The sequence below is a fragment of the Lissotriton vulgaris genome, chromosome 8, assembly GCF_964263255.1.
Source record: "Lissotriton vulgaris chromosome 8, aLisVul1.2, whole genome shotgun sequence".
NCBI lineage: Eukaryota > Metazoa > Chordata > Amphibia > Caudata > Salamandridae > Lissotriton > Lissotriton vulgaris.
In genome coordinates, this window is record NC_141696.1 from 673,879,136 (window position 1) to 673,898,962 (window position 19,827).

Genomic DNA, 19,827 nt, shown 5'->3' on the forward strand with positions numbered 1-19,827 from the left:
GGAAGGCCTGGTTTTGGAGGTGATGTTTCCGGACTGGGGCACTTTATGCATTTCTCTTTTTGTAAATCGTGCTGGTTTTCTGTGCCCAGAACTGGCAGCTGTAAATCACACACAGAACAATTCACCCAAAGGAAGACACCTCTCTTTGACCAAGTTTATTAGTTTATGGCTGATGCAAAAGTTATTTTTTTTGGAGATGGATGATTGACAGAATATTCCCATGGTCCATTGGCGCAGTCTGGCACAGTAACAGTATTTGTAGTCACTTACAGCTGACGGCACACCACACTATGAACTCCAGGAAATCAAATTGGTCATACTGGCATGGCTCCTTAATTCCTCTAACTGAAAAATTTCCATAACCCTCAAATTCCTATAGATGTCTTCAGGTAACTTCAGACATGTAACAATGCTGTGTTACAGCTGTAGAGCGATCTTAAGAATGTTTGAGGTCCTGGGCCTGAGACTTATTTGGGGCTACCAATGTGGCAGATGCATTGCTAAATTTGCAAAGAATAAGTGTTGGTGCATGGTAAGTAAGAAAGCTTTTAAATGTTTTGTGCGTATGGGTGAGAATGTGTGTCTGTGAGACAAAACATGTGTATGTGTGAGCATTACCTGTGTGTCTATCTGTGTGTGAGTGAAAGTAGAAGACACACATTGAAGGAGGGAATTAAATGAGTGAGAATGAATGCAAGTGAGTGAGGGAGAATGACAATAAGTTAACTGACTGGTACTCTGTTTGACACTGAGTGAATTGGAGTAAAAAAACAGACGGGTCAGAGAATGAGTGAGTCAGTGTTGCAATCAGTAACACTGACTGAGTCAGTGTGAATAAGGCTTAGTGGCTGAGAAGGAGTCAGAATGAGAATGAGAATTATGAATTAACGAGTGGGACTGAGAACGTCAGTGAGACCAAATAAGTCAGAAGACTGAGTGCCAATGAGTAAGCCAAAATAAGGCTAAATGAGATTGAGTGAATCAGAATGAGTGAGACTGACTTAGTAAGAACAAGTAAAAGTGAGTGCAAGAGTGATTGAAAGTAAGTGAATGAGACTAAGTGAGAATGAGTGAGAGAGTAAGACTGAGTGCAAGCCAGTGCAAGTGAAACCCCAAACCTTTCAAGAAGTCGGGTTTGCTTACCGAAATTCGAGCCAAGGATTACGCCTCACCACTTTTAAAGGTCACCAGCCTCCACTGTCTGTTTGTTGAACATTTTGTACTGGCAAGAAAGAAACTTTTAACCATGGTCTCCAGTGCTGTCCTATATATTTACATATCATGAGGAAAATAATAAAGCCACTTTTGATTAATGTCAATAAGTAGCTATATTGAAACTTTGAAGGTATGCAGTCGTATCCTGTCATAACACTGAGCTAGAACAGGGTCATGCATGTACTGCGTTTGTGATCCATATAATGCAATGCAGCTTTTCCAGATATTATCAGTTTCCGTACATTCTTATAGGTCATGTAAGAGTTTTTAAATTCAAATAAAAGGAATATATTGCAACTATACTTAAACTGTTTCAAGTTGACAGTCAGTGCTGCAAAGGTTGTTTACCACAAATCTAAAGTATCAAAGCTGACAGTTCTTATTTTTCCAAAATCCAATAAAATTCTAGCACGCTTTGATGAAATGAATCAATTGCAACGCCGTCCTCCAACTGTCAAGGATCATTGCATGTATGATTACCTACCCCTTTAAGTGGCACGCCTCTGTATGCAGGTCAGTTGGGCATAATCTGTGGATCAGCCGGCTTATGTACTACAGGGACATAACAAACATAAACATTCATAGGGTCTCCATCATATTCATCAGATTCGGAAACCTCTCTGTGTGAGTTTCACCCTGCACAATAATGAGACCTATGTTATGTTATGTTATGTTACTTTATTTCTTTTATAGCGCACGGCTACTCCGGGGAGCATCCCGGCGCTTTAGCAAAGAATAACAGCATAAAAACGGCAATCACACAACAGAAAAAAGCAGAAAATGAAAAGGGTCTATTTCATAAAAAGCCATGTTTTCAGGTCCTTTCTAAAGGCAAGAAGACAGGGAGCCTGTCTCAAGGACAGTGGTAGGTTGTTCCAAACTTTAGGTGTTAAATAGCGGAAAGACCGACCTCCCAATCGTGCGCGACGAATTACAGGAACAGTCATCATAGACAGACCAGATGACCTGAGAGTCCTGCTCGGTGCATACCTGGACAACTTGCAAACGGGTCATAAGATATTTCGGAAGACCCAAAAAGAGAGCGTTTGCGTAGTCCAGTCGTGAACCGATCAATGCCTAAACAACTGTTTTCCTGTGGTTAACTGAAAGTAGAGGAAGAAATTTCTACACAACCAGCTTTGGCAAAGCCAATTGGTCTCGCCTTTGCAAGAGCTATTGGCTTTGGCAAAACGTTTTAGCCATGTTGTACTCCGGCATGGCTGTTGTTTAGCATGGCTAAAAGTTAGTGGCATAGAGGAGAGTGGTGTGGAGTGTGGTACAGTGGGATGGTGAAGAGTGAAGCAGTGCCATAGAATGGAGTGGCATAGAGTGTCTTGTATTAGAGTGGCATAGAGTGGAGTCACAGAGAGTGACATACAGTAGAGTGGCATAAATTGGACTGGCGTAGAGTGCATTGGTATTGAGTGGTGCAGAGTATAGTGGCAAAGAGTGCAGTAACGGAGAATTCAGTGACACGCAATGCAGCATCGTAGAATGCAGTGGCATAGAGTGTTGCATAGGAGAGTGCAGTGGTGCAGAGTGGAGTGGTGCATAGTACAGTAGGGTGAGCACTACAAGATGATGAACAGAGGTCTGAAACTTTTCAACCACTCACCCCAGTCAAGAGATCTGGGTTGAATCCATTGTTCTTTTGTTCACTATGCCACCCAAGTCTGGACCCAGTCATATGCAAATCAGTCTTGACCCTGCTACTCATGGGAACAATCCAGCCTGAACCCTTGAAGTATCTGGTCAGCAATGGCTGAACTCACCTCAGGAGAATGAGGTCTAATTCCCTGGCTCCGAAATAATCTGGTCCTTCCTTGTGGACCTGGGCCTGCTCTAACTATAGTCCAATAGAAGGAATGGCAACTGGCCCTGCCAAGCATGTCAGAAATAGCAGGGCAAAAGCACTGGAGTGTGGCAGCCCCATGAGTAGGTTCTACTAGCAGTTGCATTGTTTAATATTTATATTATTGTATCTGATAATTATCCCCAGGAACCTGTCCTGGAGCCTTTTGTCATATTTTTCTAATTTTTCTTCTCTTGTTCTCAATTTTTGTTTCATTACAAAAAAGTACTGCAAAGTAATTATTTATACTGAAATAATTTTTAAGCTATCCTGCTTTTGTTACATTGTTCTTGAATTAATTCTACTTGACAGTTAACTTAAAATGCATTTTATTTGTATTTATGTTGATGGTACTATGGTGGCCTATGTTTGGTAGCATACTTTTGGCTTTATTTAGGCATTGGCGGGTGTCCTCTCATCGGTAGCGGTAAGGACATCTTCAACTGTAGCCGCGGGTTGTCGACTGTGATTAGGGAACCTTCCCTGGTGGGGATCACTTTGCTGTGAAGGGACCGACAGACAGAACAGTGGTTGCCATGTTTAAAGTGCCCGCTCATCAAACTTAATTATTTGTTTTTATTAAAAAAAATTCTCAACAATAAGTAATAAGCTTTGATGAGCCTATAGCATTTTCCCTGCATGTGGGGTAAATTTAAGATTTTTCTTGCCTGTTTCCACCATGGCTCAAATGGTGACATGGAAAGGGAAAATGAGTGATGGTAGTCACCATTAAGGGAGGACTGACTGTCTTTGTGAGCCAGCAGTCCACGGTCAACTGGACCACTGGCAAACGTTATTAGTAGCAGAACCAGTGGAGGCTCTGCCAACAGCAATCCAGTATATTCCCAACTGAAACAGAGTGGGGGAAACAGCATGTTTGGTTGGGTGGGAGGGTAGCTTGTTTACAGCCTGCCTTCCTCCCAGTCAAACCCTAAATAATGCCATTTATTTCATGAGTAGGTGTACATAAATTGTCCCCAATAGCTATAACACATAAAAAGAATATGAACTCGGGCATGCAGATGGTACCACCTGCTTACTATACGTACATCACTGTGCTATTTGCTGACAATATACTCCATCTTTGGTGCTCACTTGATATACCAGCCACATGGTGGCTGGAGGTGCAACTTGTGGATGAAAACTAGAGTCTGTTCTCATGAAATTCGCTGCCAACCTATACTGCTATGGCGTACGGTTAAATACCATTGCTCTACCACCTCAGGAGAGTAGTATGTTTAAAAATTGTATTTAATAATATAGGCTGTGTACTTTGAATTAACTAGAGAAGCTCAGTATCCGCCTATCTGAGCTCCCAAAAAAAAGCTACATAGGATATCTTCTATTCTCACAGAAACATGGGCATTGGACACCCTGAACACTTAAGATACCATAGATACAGATACTGTTTTATACAGGGGTGCGAGCTGTCCTGCAGTGGGACATTTCGTTTTGGATAGTAGGGAATTGAAAGCCTAAAGCAAAAAAATGTTATGCGACCAAAAATGAGTTTAATAATAATGAGTGATGACTCAAAACATGAATGCTGGTATTCACCCGGCTGTACCTTTGCAGAAAACAGGGTGTCTTTATGAATCTCACATCACGTGCTATATCAGGGTTCTCTCAATCTTAGGGGTAGTGATCCAGAGGGTTTACATTATATAGACCGGACTAATAAATAAATATTTGAAAGGATTAGCCTAAAAGTGGGTCATATCCCTAAAAGCCCATGATACAGCAAGATGAATGAACCAATAGTATAGGTTAGTCTTATACAATATGCAAATAAAAACCCAGATGGGTTTTTTCCAATGCATGTAGTCTGTTAGTGTTTGGGATTATCGTGTTTATTATTCTACAAGCTCCTGGTTCACTTCAAACATCACAGGTATAGTACAAAAACTATGTTAGATGCTACTAGCCAACATGTTTCGCTGACTGCAGAGCACAATCCTGGGGCTTTTTCAAGGCAGTATATAATTTTAGAGCCAAAGTAAACAATTTGAAGTTATATGCATAAATAACATTTTAAATGAATACACGAAAAATTATAAATGCATCATTTCATATGCAGAAATCAAGTTTAAAATGTTTTAAATAATAAGCCAAGTATGGAGAAATACCAGACAAAAAATAAAAAAAGTAATCATTTAAAATACATAATACTTAAATATTACCATATTGTGAAAAGGAAGAAATAAAGAGAGGGAAACAAAAACATTGCAATATAAATATAATAATAAAGATTAGGCCTGGGCGGTAAATTCCGTTCCAGTCGCGGAATTTGCTGAATTTGGGTAATTTCGCGTTCCGCGGAGAACGCGAAATTGCCCAAAATTCTAAATTCCCCGACTTCACAAAATTTTTTGCTTGTTCGCGTTCTCAAATGCGTGTTTGCAAGATATTTCCCCCCGAGCACGCAAATAGCGATTGCGAACAGTAAAAAGTCATTGCGAACAAGCAATTCCGCATGTTCGCGGAATTTCTGCGTGTTCGCAGAGATTTTTTACCGTTTCGCATAGATTTGCGTAACGCGATTACGCAAATTACGCCCACCCCTAATAAAGATCACGTAATTTATGACATTACTTTATCAAAGTTGCTGCCACTGCCACTGGACGCACTCACGAGTTCTGCTCTGCTCAGTCCGAGGGGGACTGCAACTCCTGTCTTTTGCTGCACTCTTCTGATTCCCGACGCGGGCGCCGGGGACTACATCCCCAGCGTCCTTTGTGGCGCCGGTCATCACGCATCATGCTAAAGCAACAGGAGGCACTTTAAATTTGCACTAGGGCTCCCGCAGCATGGGACGCGCACGGGCGCGCCCGTTGTGCCCGTCGCGCCCGTCAGGGACCGGATGAGGCTGGGCTGGGCCACCCCTCTAATTTCGTATACAGAACCCCATAGCACTGCCGATTACGGGAAGAAAACGTGAGTACTGGGCGAAGGTGACTACTAGCTGGCTTCCATCTCACTAACAAACGTTTTGACGTGTCCAAAGGGCCCTTTTGGACAATCAGGACCCAGAAAACACAGAGGTCATTGGGACAGAACTCAATCAGTTTTTAAGGTAGTGGACTCTCATTTACTTATTAGTCCGTCCATATTTATCATCTGGTGGGTGATTAAGCGGAAAGCAACGGGCTCCCTGGTGGTGGGGGGTGGTAAAGGGGACCCTTGACGCCTTCCTATCGAGAGCAGAGTCTATACTAGTCCACGAAATACAGCTGGCCGAAAAGAGACTCTCTTTGGACTCAATTGTGGCGCAAAAGCGGTCCTCAATGGGCAGTATAGCCACAAGTAAATCGCCCATTGCTGGGGCTCCCCTAGGTCAAGTAAAATCAAAAAGTGGTCACATCGCAAATGGCTCAACCCCTGCCACTTTATCACCACAGGCGGCAGGACTGTTAACCCAAACCATTGAGTTACTATCTGATGACTTTTGCCCGTCACAGATGAATGCGGAAGAGACTGAGGGGGCCTCTGATCCAAATTCTGTGTTACCACATGGGGAAGGGCTGGCCGAGGGAGAGCCTGCACGGGCCGTAGATCCAACTGGTGTAGAAATTATTCCAAGGAAAGGTGGGGAGGTGGTTACCCATTCTAAAAGGGCTTTAATAGACAAGAGTATTACAAACAGTGTTGCCACTTCATTGGCTGTTTCAACAGCTTCAGTAAAGCGAACCAGTGGGGTGGGGCACCATATTTCTAACAGTAAATCAAAGCAGAAGGGTGCACCCAAAGTGACCAGGTCTAAAGACACAGAAGGTTCCGCAGTTAGCTTCCAGTGTCCAAATTGTGGAGAGCCAGAAAAGACTCGGGCGGATATAGAAATGTGGTCTAGGTTGGGAATAATGTTAACTACCCACCTAGGACCCATACATGATAAAATTAATCTGATAGAAGGGAAACTGTCCCTGCTGATCACACAGAATAGTAGCCTGACAAATGTGGTCATGGGGCATTCAGTTGACAGCTTGAGAGGAAAGAGGGTGGGAACTACGAGTATGCACAGCTGGAGGGCACAAAGGAGGGTTTAGACAAAGGGCAAACCGCGGGGCCTACGGACGGAAATGTCCCAAGGCCAAACATCACCATGGAAGACAATAGATATACGAGGGTGGGAACCGCAATTCAAAACCTGGTCTCTGACCCAGCCCCTATAAACATAGAGGGTAGAACACCTATACCACATGATACTGCGTCCACTTTAAGTGACTTCTCTAGGTGCACTGCGGGCTTGGCGGTTTTAGATCTGCCGTCGGCATCATGCCCATACACAGTAATCCTGACAGGGGTCCCGGCTCTTAGCGGAGACAGAGAAGAAACCCTGCGTATGTTGATTAGCAAGGCGGCCCATTGGCTGAACAGAAATGCAGGTTTTAACATCTCAAACAACAGGCATATATTAATGGCTAGATGGGTGTCCTGGATTGGAAACAGTAGGAAGTGCTTTCCAGGATGTAGTGTGATCTTAAACCTAAGGTATCCAGGGCTGGTACACGATCTCCTCACCCAGCGAAAGGGGCCCTACCAGACGGAGGGCGGATCAAGTATTAGAATGCTCCCCATGGGATATTTTTATAGGCACATGATGTGTGCAAATAATCGTGCTGAACACAGGAGACATCTAGCAGGACCTGATTGAGGGGGTTTATCTGTCCGGTTATCTAATCGGTATGCCCCTGTCAATAAAGTATCAGCCCTAGATGACATAGATTGACTCGCCAGGAGCACGTCAAGTAGGGAGGTCATAGATTAGAGAGTTTGTCCTTTAACGTAGGCACGGGAGAGACAGTCATGTCAAAGGCTAATGAGTTTATCATACCCTCTCTACCTTGGGAGGCTAGTGGGCCCGCTGTTGATGGGAATACCCAAGTAGCTAATGTATCTCTCAGTCCTAATCTTGGCCTCATATCAGAGAGCCCAGACGTCCTCAGACAGGGTAATGTTGAGATAATTTCCTGGAATATAGCTGGTCTTTCAGCTAAAATACAAAACATTGAATGGCTAGCTTACATAAAGAAATTCCAGGTTATTTGCCTTCAGGAAACGTGGGAGGTGGCTAGTAGTGCGCTTTCTTTAGAAGGTTATAAAATGTACTTTGTACCAGCACGGAAGGCAGCTGCTGGAAGAGCAAGGGGAGGCCTGATTACATACGTGGACTTGAGGTCACAGGGGAGGTGGGATGATTTGGGTTGGGATTCAGATTTTATGCAGGGGATTAGATTTCGTAATAAGGGCTATAAGTTAATTTTTATACATTTTCATAATGCCATTTTAGCGGGACAGAACACAATAAGACTGAACGAATTGGAGTGTAGGGTGGCAGGTATTCAAGACCAAGGGGCGATGATGTACCAGTTGGTGTTACTCTTTGACTTTAACTGCCACCTGGGCCCAAATTTGATATCTAGTAGGGGGGATTGGTCTTTTTGCCCATTGGAGGAGGGCCCACACTTGGAGCACACAAGGGAGGGAAGGGAGTTAAGTAAGGTGTTAGGCTCTCATGCGCACTATGGACTTGATTACAGTAGGGGAGGAAAGACTGGCCCATCCAAATTTCAAAGGTAGAGGCTGTGATTCTTTTATTGATTTTATTTTAGTTTCCAACACGCTAAAGCGTTGTATCTTAAGTTTTAAGATACATGTAAGTATTTTTAGTGATCACAATCCTTTGGTCATGTTACTTAAGGACCTAAACCCAATCAAGAACCCTGTACAAATGGGGGTCAGTGGCAAGATAAGTGCCACTGATCAAGGGAGGAGGCTCAAATGGTCCCAGATTGAGGGTGAAGCCTTTTATAGAGCCTTAATGGCTGATACAGAATAGCAGCTTTGGGAGTGCTTAAATCTAACAATGGATAGGGCAGAATTGGTCAAAGCCTTTGAGGGCGTCACCCAATATATTGATGGCCTACTCAGGTGTAGAACTAACAAAAATGGAAAGAAGGATCATAGGTAGTTTGACCATCAATGCTCCTTTGCCCTGAGGGAGCTGAAGTCAGCTCCAAAAGCTGTCCCAAAAGATAAGACAAGGGTGTCCACATGTAGGGCCCTCTACAAACAGACAGTAAATCGATGCAAAACCTCCTTGCAACAGCAGGCATGGGAGAATTTGAGGGAAGCGGTCGAGTCTAAGAACTCGACTGCCTTTTTGAAAGTTATAAATGACCCTTGCTTACAAGACGCAAATAAATCAAAGGTAGCAAATCAAATCCTGCCAGAATCTTGGTATGAGCACTTCCACAGCCTCTAAAATTACAGTAGCCCCGAGGATCAACTAGAAATAGAGGAGGGGGGCGGGACAATCACCAAGACAATATTTTTCTTGGGCAAGATAAAGGCAGGCATTGAAGGTCTGACTAGGAGTAAGGCACCGGGTCCCGATGGGGTTCCCCCAGATCTTTTCTTGAGTCAGGTAGAACTTTGGGCACCCATATTGACTAGGGTCATTAATGCAGCAGTGGAATCGGGTATGCCTGCACCTTGGTCCACATCTACAATTGTCCCCATTTTTAAAAAGGGAAATAAGTACACCCCATCATGTTACCATCCTATTTCTCTTATTGACGTGACAGTGAAAGTATTAGGTAGGGTCATCCTCAACCGGTTAATGGACTGGGAGGTTGAACACCTCATAATCACTGACATGTAGTATGGGTTCAGACCAGGACGGTCAACTACCGACCAATGCCTTAATTTATACCTATTGGTAGCCAAGTACACCATTGCCACTCAAGAAACTGTGTACTTGGCTTTTAAGGACCTGAAAGCAGCATTTGATTGGGTGAACCGTAGGAAATTGTGGTAACTAATGGGGGCTCTTGGTGTGGATCCCGGATTGGTAAACATTTTAAGAGCATTACACCGGAACACGTTTGCCCAAGTCAGATATAATGAGGAGGGGAGCACCACCATTCCCTTTCCATGCTCAAGAGGGGTAAGACGGGGCTGCATTCTGGCCCCCTTCTTATTCACTTTGTATAAAACGGCCTGGACCAGGCATTAGGTGCTCTTGGGGTGGACTCACCAAGGATATACGAGAAGGATCCCCGTTCTGCTTTACGCAGACGACGGAGTGCTTCTCGCGCGTACCTCTCGTGGGCTACAGTGTTTGATAGATGGTTTTGTGCGTTTTATGGAGAGTATAGACCTGTCCCCCAATCTTTCAAAATCATATATTATGGAAGTGGGGAAAACTCCAAAAACGAAATATAATTATATGATTGTCTCTCACCGTTTAGAAAAGGTGCAGACGTTCTCATATTTGGGGATACTATTTGATACCCGTCTTAGTTTTAAAGCCCTGGTAGAAGAGAAATGCCGCACCTTAGCTAGTTGCTCCGGGGCAATTATGAATTTTGCGCATAGGCTGGGTCGTTGGTCACCGGAACAAATCCTGAGATTGTATAACTCTATGTGCTGTGCTAAAACTCTTTACGAGAGTGAGGTCTGGGGTTTTATTGACTCGCAACATCTCCAAACTGGAGAGAACAAATACTTGTGGCGGCTGCTGAAAGTCCCGCAAAGCACTTCGTCCCATATTGTTCATGAAGAACTGGTGTTAGCCGCATTAGAGACAGGTTGGAACTTAAACCACTTACATGCTGGAACAAAATTTGGACAAACCCTGAGTTCTTACTAAGCAAGCAGATCATAATGGATTGTAATGGATTGTATGACAAAATATACATGCAAAAGCCTCTATCAGAAAGAGATCCCATAGAACGCTTGGAACAACTATGTTTGAAATATATCGGTATCCGGGTTAGAGAAAAGAAAAATCAAAGAGAAAAGGACGTAGAAATAAATAGGCATGAGTAGTAATTGTCACATAGGGCACAAGTGAATGTCCCTTCATTGCAATTAATTTGTAGTCATTACTACTTAAAGCTGGTCGTATCTGAAAGACAAATAAAAATACAATAGACAGTGGATTGTGGAAATGTGTTTGGAAAATTAGACAGTCAGAGAAGTAACGTACTGAGAAGATCACAATTGTTCGTAGGTGTAGTAATATAGAGGTAGTCCATGATGAAAGTAAGGAGGCATCGCATTATTGCAGCTCAGCGTCTCAAAGAAGCGCCAGAAAGAGATAGAGAAACTCGGCACTTACCTTATCGGTTTTTGGTCTATTGGTATAAAGTCTCTGCGGTCCCCAGGGAGGTACTCCCTGTTAAAACCAGTTTGTAGTGTGATTACTACAAGAACCCAGGTCATGTGAGTCTGAGATCATGAGGCAGACGGCCATATTGTAACTACAAAAGCCAGGGAAAGAGGCTGTCCATCTTGTAGTGAATCAGCCAAAGTGTAAACGATTAAAAACCAAGTCACTATGTGAATGTGGAATTTTGTGCAACGTGTAAAAAGTGTTTATTGGACGAGATACTAGTGTACTGTGTTAGATCGGACAATATATTGATTAAAGTGTTATGGTTAAAAATGGGAGATACTAACCAATTCTGTCTTAACCATGGCCAGCAGAATGAATATATTGGAAGACAAAAAAAATAAAAAATAAAAATAAGTAGTAGGCAATCCGTGTGAATGAATAGCAGCATAGACTAAGTGTAGTAGGCGCTCTCATTTTAGATAAAGTAGGGATCTATGTATCCATGTGTGTTCATCTACGTTAAAGTTATAAGTATCATAAAGGTGAGAAGAAACATTGTATGATCCACATACAAGTAATTAGTATCATAATGTGGACCTGTAGAATTAAAAAGAAGCATGGTATGGACCAACATATACGTTATGACGATTAGTCACTAAAAGGTGAAAGAAGTCACCTACCATATGAAATTTAGTTTGAACGAGTCAAGTTGAACATCAATGCTCATTTCATCATGCGCAAACTGCATACGTTACTTTGATTACCTTTCATAATTGTAATAGAACTATATACCAATTCGTCATTATATAAAACGAAAAAATGTCAATCTTCATTGCAACAACTCTTTAACAATTTAGACTTATGAGACAGTTTTCCTCATTATGGTAAATATAGGAAGATGCAACAAGGCGGTAGAATTATCGATGCTTCCTTAGAACAAGCTTCGCCTGTTTATATTCAATAAAAAGAATCTAATGTTTTATATAACATAACAAAGACCTGTGAGACCAAAATCGGTTGTGGCAAACGAGTGTAAAGTCAAATTCCTTAACAACAATTGTTACACCAAATAAATCTAACAAAACAGTTTTCCACATGGTTGGCAAAAACGAGAAAATACTGTAGTAGCATAATCTTTGATAGACTAAAGATGATTCTCCTCTGTCAAATTAGAGTCTCCTGCTCACACTCAGCGTAATTAGAAATTGTAAAGGAAATGAGAATGGAGTCTATTCCTCATCATTATGGGGGTGAGGCATTTTCTTTTAACCAATAGTGCTTCTCTGCATCTTTTTTCAAACCTGTTTTTGTGCTACCCAACGTAGGTATGAGCTTTTTCTTGTTCTCATCAGGAGTTCTCTGCTAGCTCATGGAGAAAGTGCCTTTAAGTGTTCTAATCGAAAGAAGGTGAACGCTTTCTGATTCGGATGATATTGATTGTAGTGTTCAGTAAGTTGGGGATCAGTTTCAGGTTTGTGAACATTACAATAGTGTTCAAAAGTCCAAACGCATAAGGGTCTGACGATGCTGCCAACATAAAGTTGGTTTATGGGCATTCTATTATGTAAACAATGTAAGTACTCTTACAGTTGATCAAATCCATGATCTGTTATTTAATTGCTGTTGAAGGTGACAAGACTCCTTATATTACGACCCAGTTTAGAAGCTCCACAATTATGGCATGTATAGAACCCACAAGGTTTAGCTAGAATGGTACTTTGGGATCCTCTCTTGTCAATAAATTCAGATTTGCAAAGCAAATTCTTGAGATTCTTGGCTCTGCACAAAATCATTTGTAGGTAGCTGGCTGTATCCTGGTTAATGGCTGGTTGTTTATGAGCAGATACCTATGTTTTTTAAGGACGCTTCTGATTTGGGAGTGATCTTTGTGATATTTCATGAAACACTTACTACATTTTGTTGTTATAGGATTTACTGCAGATTACAGACCAAACTTTACAGAAAGTCCAAGGCTGACAATGCTATTCTACGAGCAGACAGCTTTTATCCCAACAATATTAGAAATACTCCCAAATGTGAATTACAGAGCATTGGACGAAATTGAGGGGAGTATGATCTCTGCTGAATAAAATCAGAGAAACTAATAAAACGTCAGGAACAAAGAGGGTACCAGAAAAATCATTTCCACAAATACGCTAAAGAAATAAATCAGAAAAAAACGTCATGATCAAATACAGTCTACAATACCACTGGAACATCCTACAACAGCAAAAAAAGATATAGCCAATGGGCTTGTGCTTTTCGTGCATCCACGCTTGAGCCTTGGAGTTTATGAATTTTCAGCACTTAGCAGATGGAAAAAAAACATATCGTTGGGGACTGTCGGCTTTCTTTATTATCTTTGAGCTGAATACAGTTCATTTCGCTCTTCGTCTACACTCAGCTGCTGCATCAATTTTATCAAGTGCTTCCTCTTTATCTCTACATGCCAAAGGCAACAAGGGCATATGGTGGAGGTCGCCCTTTTGTTTTGTATTGTCTGTATCTTCATTGCATCCCAGAAAATGCAATGCAAAGTTTTAGATCTTGTAGATATCCATTTATATCCTCTCAAAGAGCACTGGCCAAGGAATGTGATTCAAAAGATTTTACCTTGCTGGCTATTTTCTTTCCCTATAGCAGTTCTAATGTCTGTTTTATGCGGTGGATTGTGAACTATTTAATTTGATGATTCTGGGCCACCAATGCCCCTGGCTTATTCTTTAATCTATCTCTGCATTCCATATACTCAACGAGTTTCCACAAACTTTGCCTGAGACGGTGAGTGAGGCTGTAGTTGTAAGGGGCACACTGTGTAATAGCATGGTTTAGTTTTACCTTGCTTAATGACTCTTCTAAAAAGGTATGACCACTGTATACTTTACAAATGGCTGATTGGAATGCTAGGGAGATAAAACATGCTACCTCAGGATCTCTTTTTCGATATTCACAATTCAGAGCCTTTCGCTGGAGAGAGTTCTGCAGTGTGGAGGAATTTGCTCAAGATTTTTATTCATATATTGGGTGCTTAATTTGAAGTGGTAGTTGTAGGTGGGGCCTTCCAGCACTCTTTTTTGGGGACTGGCACTTTTTTGTCATAATCAGATTTTGACCTACAGCAGGAGAGAGAGAAACGTTGAAAAGAGGAAAGAAAGAGGAAAAGAAAATCGGAAGTACCATGGCAGAAAGACAAATCTGAGATGACAAGAATCCCAGAAAAGTGAGATATGGAGGGGCAAGTGGTGGTATTTTAGAGGATGAAAGAGGCATGAAGTGACATGTATAGAGTGCTTAATTTGTAAAGAAATAAGTGCCTTTTCTCAGAAGCCCACCAGGACTGATGACTAATGTTAGGGTATGCAACAACCCCAACATTTGGCACTGGCGGGAATCTGAGAAAAGGCACTTATTCCTTTATGATTAAAGCACTCTATACATTAAAATTTGAAAAGATGTTTTGGTACCCTGCTTGCAAACAATGCACTTATCATTTCAGCTGCTTTCTCGACTTAATACACCTAAGGGCCCTCTGATGATGAACAAATTCAGAGTCATTCCCAGATAGTGCAAAGTTAATGTCTTTCTCTACATCTTTTCCTCCCAAAAATAATTTTCCACTCATCTGACTACTCTTTAGCTTGCACCACGTCATTATATTTGACCTCCCTCAGTTTATCATAATTCATTTTCTATTCTAATACTCTCACATTTTACTGGACTGTTCCTGCGGGGTGGCCCCTGTTCTTGCCATCAAGGGAGAGTTGTGGCACAGTGGCCAGAGCGACTTACTCTGGAGCTCAGTGTTCACGGTTCGATCGCTAGCAGCAGCTCAGCATCATGTGCATCTGGACAGTGGCTCACTTAATCTCCCTGAGGGCCCCCAGCACCTTGAAATTTTAAGGGGAGATATGTTCACGCTTTACAAGTATGGATTATTAATATTATGAAATGTAATGCATTGGAATTTAATAAATGCTAAATCATTTCCCCTTTTATCTCAGCATATCACGTTTCACTCATTGCATATTCACAAAGATATTTAATGTAGAACGTGCATAAGGGGAGAGAAAATATACAGGCCTGTTTGAATTTCTTGCTCAGGTAAAACTGTGAAGTCAGGCGCCCCCACTGTCCAAAGCATACATAAGTAGTAATAGTATTGTACAGTTCTTTTGTCATGCAAATATATCTGTCGATGTTTAGTTAAACTCCATATTTTGTGAAGTAGATTTTTAAGGAATATCAGCTACAAAGTGGTAAGATGATTTAATGATGCTTCCTGATAAAGCATGACAGCATTCATTCTACCTTCAATCAATCAATCGGGAAATTAAGCGCATTACTCACCCATGAGGGTCTCAAGGCACTGGGAAAGGGGACTAGATGGAATACTTTCTATGTGATCACCAGAAAGACCAATTTCTGATCACCCCCCTGAGGTTCCAAGTGAATGACTTCATGCCCCCACTGGTGAATAATCTGCGGTGTTCTCTGAAGAATGAATGATGTAGACAAGTATGTTACTTGGTTAAATGGTGGTTGAGAGAAAGACACGTTAATCAAGGCTTGAGTTGCTACCACCATTCCTATGGATTCATAGAAATGTTTCAGTGCAGGGAAGGAATATTATTTGCCTGGTTGTTAATAGAGAGATCTTCTTCTACTCATAAACTTCACTCTGTCCTCTGATAAGACGGCTTCCACCATCCACCCATTAATACCCTTCACTAAAATGTATACTCAGTTGTGCAGAACACGCTGCTATAGTGAGTGATAGAGCTGTGGGAGAGGGTGCCTGTGGTGGAGAGGTGCATGTCTATTGTTTTGAGAGCAGTACATTTCCCTTTGGTTAACCTTTGCCCCTCCTGCAGCTGTAAACATGGGCAAAGCTTGAAGTGAGCAGTTGAGCTAGTATGGCACATCTATGGTACATAAGTTTAGTTTGCTCTCAAACTCCAACAACTCCACTGGCTCCCAGTCAACAAGAGAGTCTCTTTCAAGCTCCTCACTCACACATACAAAGCCCTACACCGCTAAGAACAAACGTACCTTAACCACCGCCTCACATTCCACATACCCACCAGACAATTCCGAAGCCCGCAACTTGCCATCCCCAGGATCCACAAGACCAGAACCGGAAGAAGATTGTTCTCCAACCTCGCCGCCAAGACCAGGAACACCCTGCCCCTTCACCTCAGGCAATCAGCGTCACTGACCCATTTGAGGAAGGACTTCCTGACCTGGCTTTTCGAATGATCCTCCATCAAGTCCGCCCAGCAGCCACCCTCCCCAAAGCCCTTGAGACCCTCAAGGTTGAGTAGCCAGGCTTTACAAGCCCCTGATTGATTCATTGACTACTTCACTTAAATTTAAGAGCATGCGACATTGGCAAAGGTAGAGTATTCGTAAAAATAATTTAAAATGTACGATAACTTTCCCTTTTTTGATTAACTGGAATCCAGATATGTCTGTGAGAAGTATGTATTGTACTACACGTGTAGAGATGTATTCAAATGTAAATACTGCCGGCAATAATCTCTTAGGATGACCCATGGTCATGTCTACAAGGTTTCCATAGATCTCACACAAGACCTGAATTGGCGTGAAACAGTCCTGATTGACATGGCCTGATCGCAGATTATATCTCGCATAGCTTTTCACTCAATGGAAAAGACTTTTGAAGCACTGTCACTTGTTTCTGAAACAGTATAAGCTGTAACTGTCTGGGACACTTTGAGTAATTTGCAATGATAATGTCTTTAAAAAGGAACGCTCTGCCAGAATGCAATGTTGCTATCATTTTGCCTTTGCTTGAGTGACAAAATGTCCTTCCCTGATCATCTTTAACAACTCTCAGCAAACATAATTAAACAAGTGAAAAAAAATTGCATATTACCCAGCATGATGAAAGGAAGGCCCAAGAAGGTGGAGTTGTACTTCCCGCCCGTCAAATTGATGATCCCTGCTGCGGTCAGGGTGGCCAGGCTCACCGTCACCAGACCGATGAGGCCGAGCCAGGGTTTGCTGCGGACACAGTCCTGCATGGAGCAGCAGAGCACCGCCAGGGTGAGCACCAAGGCCAGGCTTGTGATCAGGTAGCGCTGAGAGACAACGCTGGTCTTCTGAAAGTCCTCCCCCAGTGAGGCAGAGGTGAAGGGATACATTTTGACTTCCTTGTTGGCCCTCTGGAAGTGGTCCACAGTGTCACAGAAAATGGACTCCCACTTCTCGGCGACCACGTCGTTCAGAACGTTGAGGGCCTGAAGGTAGTAGGTGAGCTGGACGGCCTCCGCGGATTTGACGCGGTCCTTGCTGTGAATGGTGACTCCGCCCAGCTGGTGCCCGTTGTACACCTCCCTGCCGTCCTTCAGTTGGGTGATCGGATAGGTGATGATGAACGTTGTTCGGTTGGAGGAGCGGGCTGACTTCAGTCCCTCCAAAATGTGCACAATATCATCCACAATGCATGTCTTGTCGTTGCTCAAGACACAGATGTGGGCAAAGGTGTAATTGAAGCCCGGCCTATGTACCTGGATCCTGGTCACCGCCGAGTGCAACTGCAAGACACAAAGGGACAGAAAAAACATTCGGTCAATGCTAGATATCTTTTGATTTTTGGGATGTGTCAATTCAGTGCTTCATTTTCAAATATTACTTGCCAAGACTGAAATATTTGAGCCATTAAAAGCTACACTTTGCCTTACTCCTTCTAGAGGTTGTAGGCATGATCTTGAAATGCGCATAGATGTTGAAACTATTTGCTGACTAAGGATAACTCAATAAATTGTATTCCTCTAATGTGTCGTGCACACATGCAAAATTAAGCTTCTGCTCATTCTTTATAAAAACTAAGGAAGAAATTGAGGCAGCAGTTCTCATTGCTCAACAGAATTACTCACAGACGAGCCACTGCGAGCACAACAACTGCGGGCGAGCCCTGAAACTGACAAATATCAGGCCGAATAAATTATTCATCCTCCTTTGCATGTCATCCTCTGAAGGGCAGTTTAACATTCTCTGCGGCTCGGCAGCTCCCTCGCCCCGCTCCCTTTCCTTGCTGCCGCGCATCGCCACACAGGAGATGTGAATGCATGAATGAATGGCTTAATAACGAATGCTTAAGCAAATGAAATACGATGTGCTTATATTTAGAAACACGAACTACAGAGACTCGGGAACGTTCTTTCACAGGAATAGGATTCAATGCAAATTCTGACCATCACGGATGAGGGAAAGACAAGCATAAAGAAGGCATTGCTTATCATTTTTTTTAACTTTTATCCCAGAGCACATTTTATTATCCAGGAAATTGCTGGTGGTTTGAAAAAAAATACACACTTTCTAATTACTGTGGATAGAGAGGGCTGTTTGTCATCACCTAATACTGCTACAAGAAGCATGGTCTGGGCCCTTTGTTTTCGACTCTGTCTAAATCGGTGTAACATAATTGCTAGAGACATGCACAGCATTAACTGCCAAAGAAACAGCATAGGTTCATTGTAAACATGGTCATTTCACTAAATCGGGTTTTGTAAGTAATCTGTGTCAATGCACTGAAATACACGGTCTTCTTTTCTCCACCTTTTGATCCCTCTAAATATCATGACATCATTAACATAAATATTGACTTATAATATTATTATTGGATGAGGCACAATTGCTACAGTGTGATAAGTCGAATCCTGGAATAATTGTGAGCATGCTGTCTCTAATTCCCTCATTGCAGTCTGGTTGTAACATCTCTGCTCATTTGTAATATCAAACTGGCATTGCTAGTTCATTGCAATACCTGCAGTTTAGGCTTGGCGCCACAAGGACAGTGTGGCAATATTGAACATGTATTGATTAATTCAGTTAAAGTGAAATTATTGGTTGAAGACCACTGTATTTCAATAGTATACAACACCAAGGTCTTTTGACTTCTTGGGTTACCCCATTTTGGATAATAGCCACAAGGACAGTGGCAGGTTAATGAACGGCATAGCTTGCTTTCAAGTTCTTTCTTCTGAGCTAATCTTTCCTGAAAAGTCACATTCATTTGCTGATAAGGTGACGTTTTTTACACCATAGGGCTTATTTATGCGAGGCTTGTGCCGCCGGAGTGTCTCGTCTTCTGAGGCTCCGGCGGCGCAAGCCTCTCAAACATATTTATGAGGCCACGCAAAGCCACCCTGCATGTGTTTGAATGACCTCATAGATATTGAGCGAGACAAAGTAGCACAAGTCACTGTGTTGCCTTACTCTGCGCCTGGGATGCGTTTTATGTGTGTTGTGGTGCGTTTTCCCATGCAACACCCATGGATTTGACGCTGCCCCAGATTTACTTAATCACGTGAACCTGGGGCAGCTCGAAAACCTTACACCTTTCCAGAGCAGGTGTAACAAGGAGAAATATTTTTTCCCGTTCCATGTGTGCTGCAATGCAGAACTAATAGAAAGAGGAAAACACCTCTCTGTATTGTTTATTTGCTGGGAGGGGCCCTTTCCTGCACAAAAACAACCTTGCATGCAACGCCGACACCCTTGCACTATGGTGCAAGTGTGCCTGCGTTGGTGCTAGACAGTCATTTGTGTGCCAGCGCAGGGGGTAAGGACAGGAATGCACAGTGTTTCATAAATACATTGCATTGCTGCCCTTTCT

At 42.5% G+C, this 19,827-nt stretch overlaps 1 protein-coding gene across 2 annotated transcripts in view; it reads right to left on the minus strand.

Moving 5' to 3' along the window:
• Positions 1 to 19,827, minus strand: part of PTCHD1 (patched domain containing 1) — a 775,958-nt gene that overhangs the window by 298,918 nt on the left and 457,213 nt on the right. Inside the window, exon 2 of one of the 2 annotated variants that reach the window (XM_086933365.1) lies at positions 17,083 to 17,743. In XM_086933365.1, the coding sequence (XP_086789491.1) occupies positions 17,083 to 17,743 (661 nt within the window). The remainder of the gene's footprint in view (positions 1 to 17,082; positions 17,744 to 19,827) is intronic. The other variant, XM_086933366.1, reaches the window with a different exon arrangement.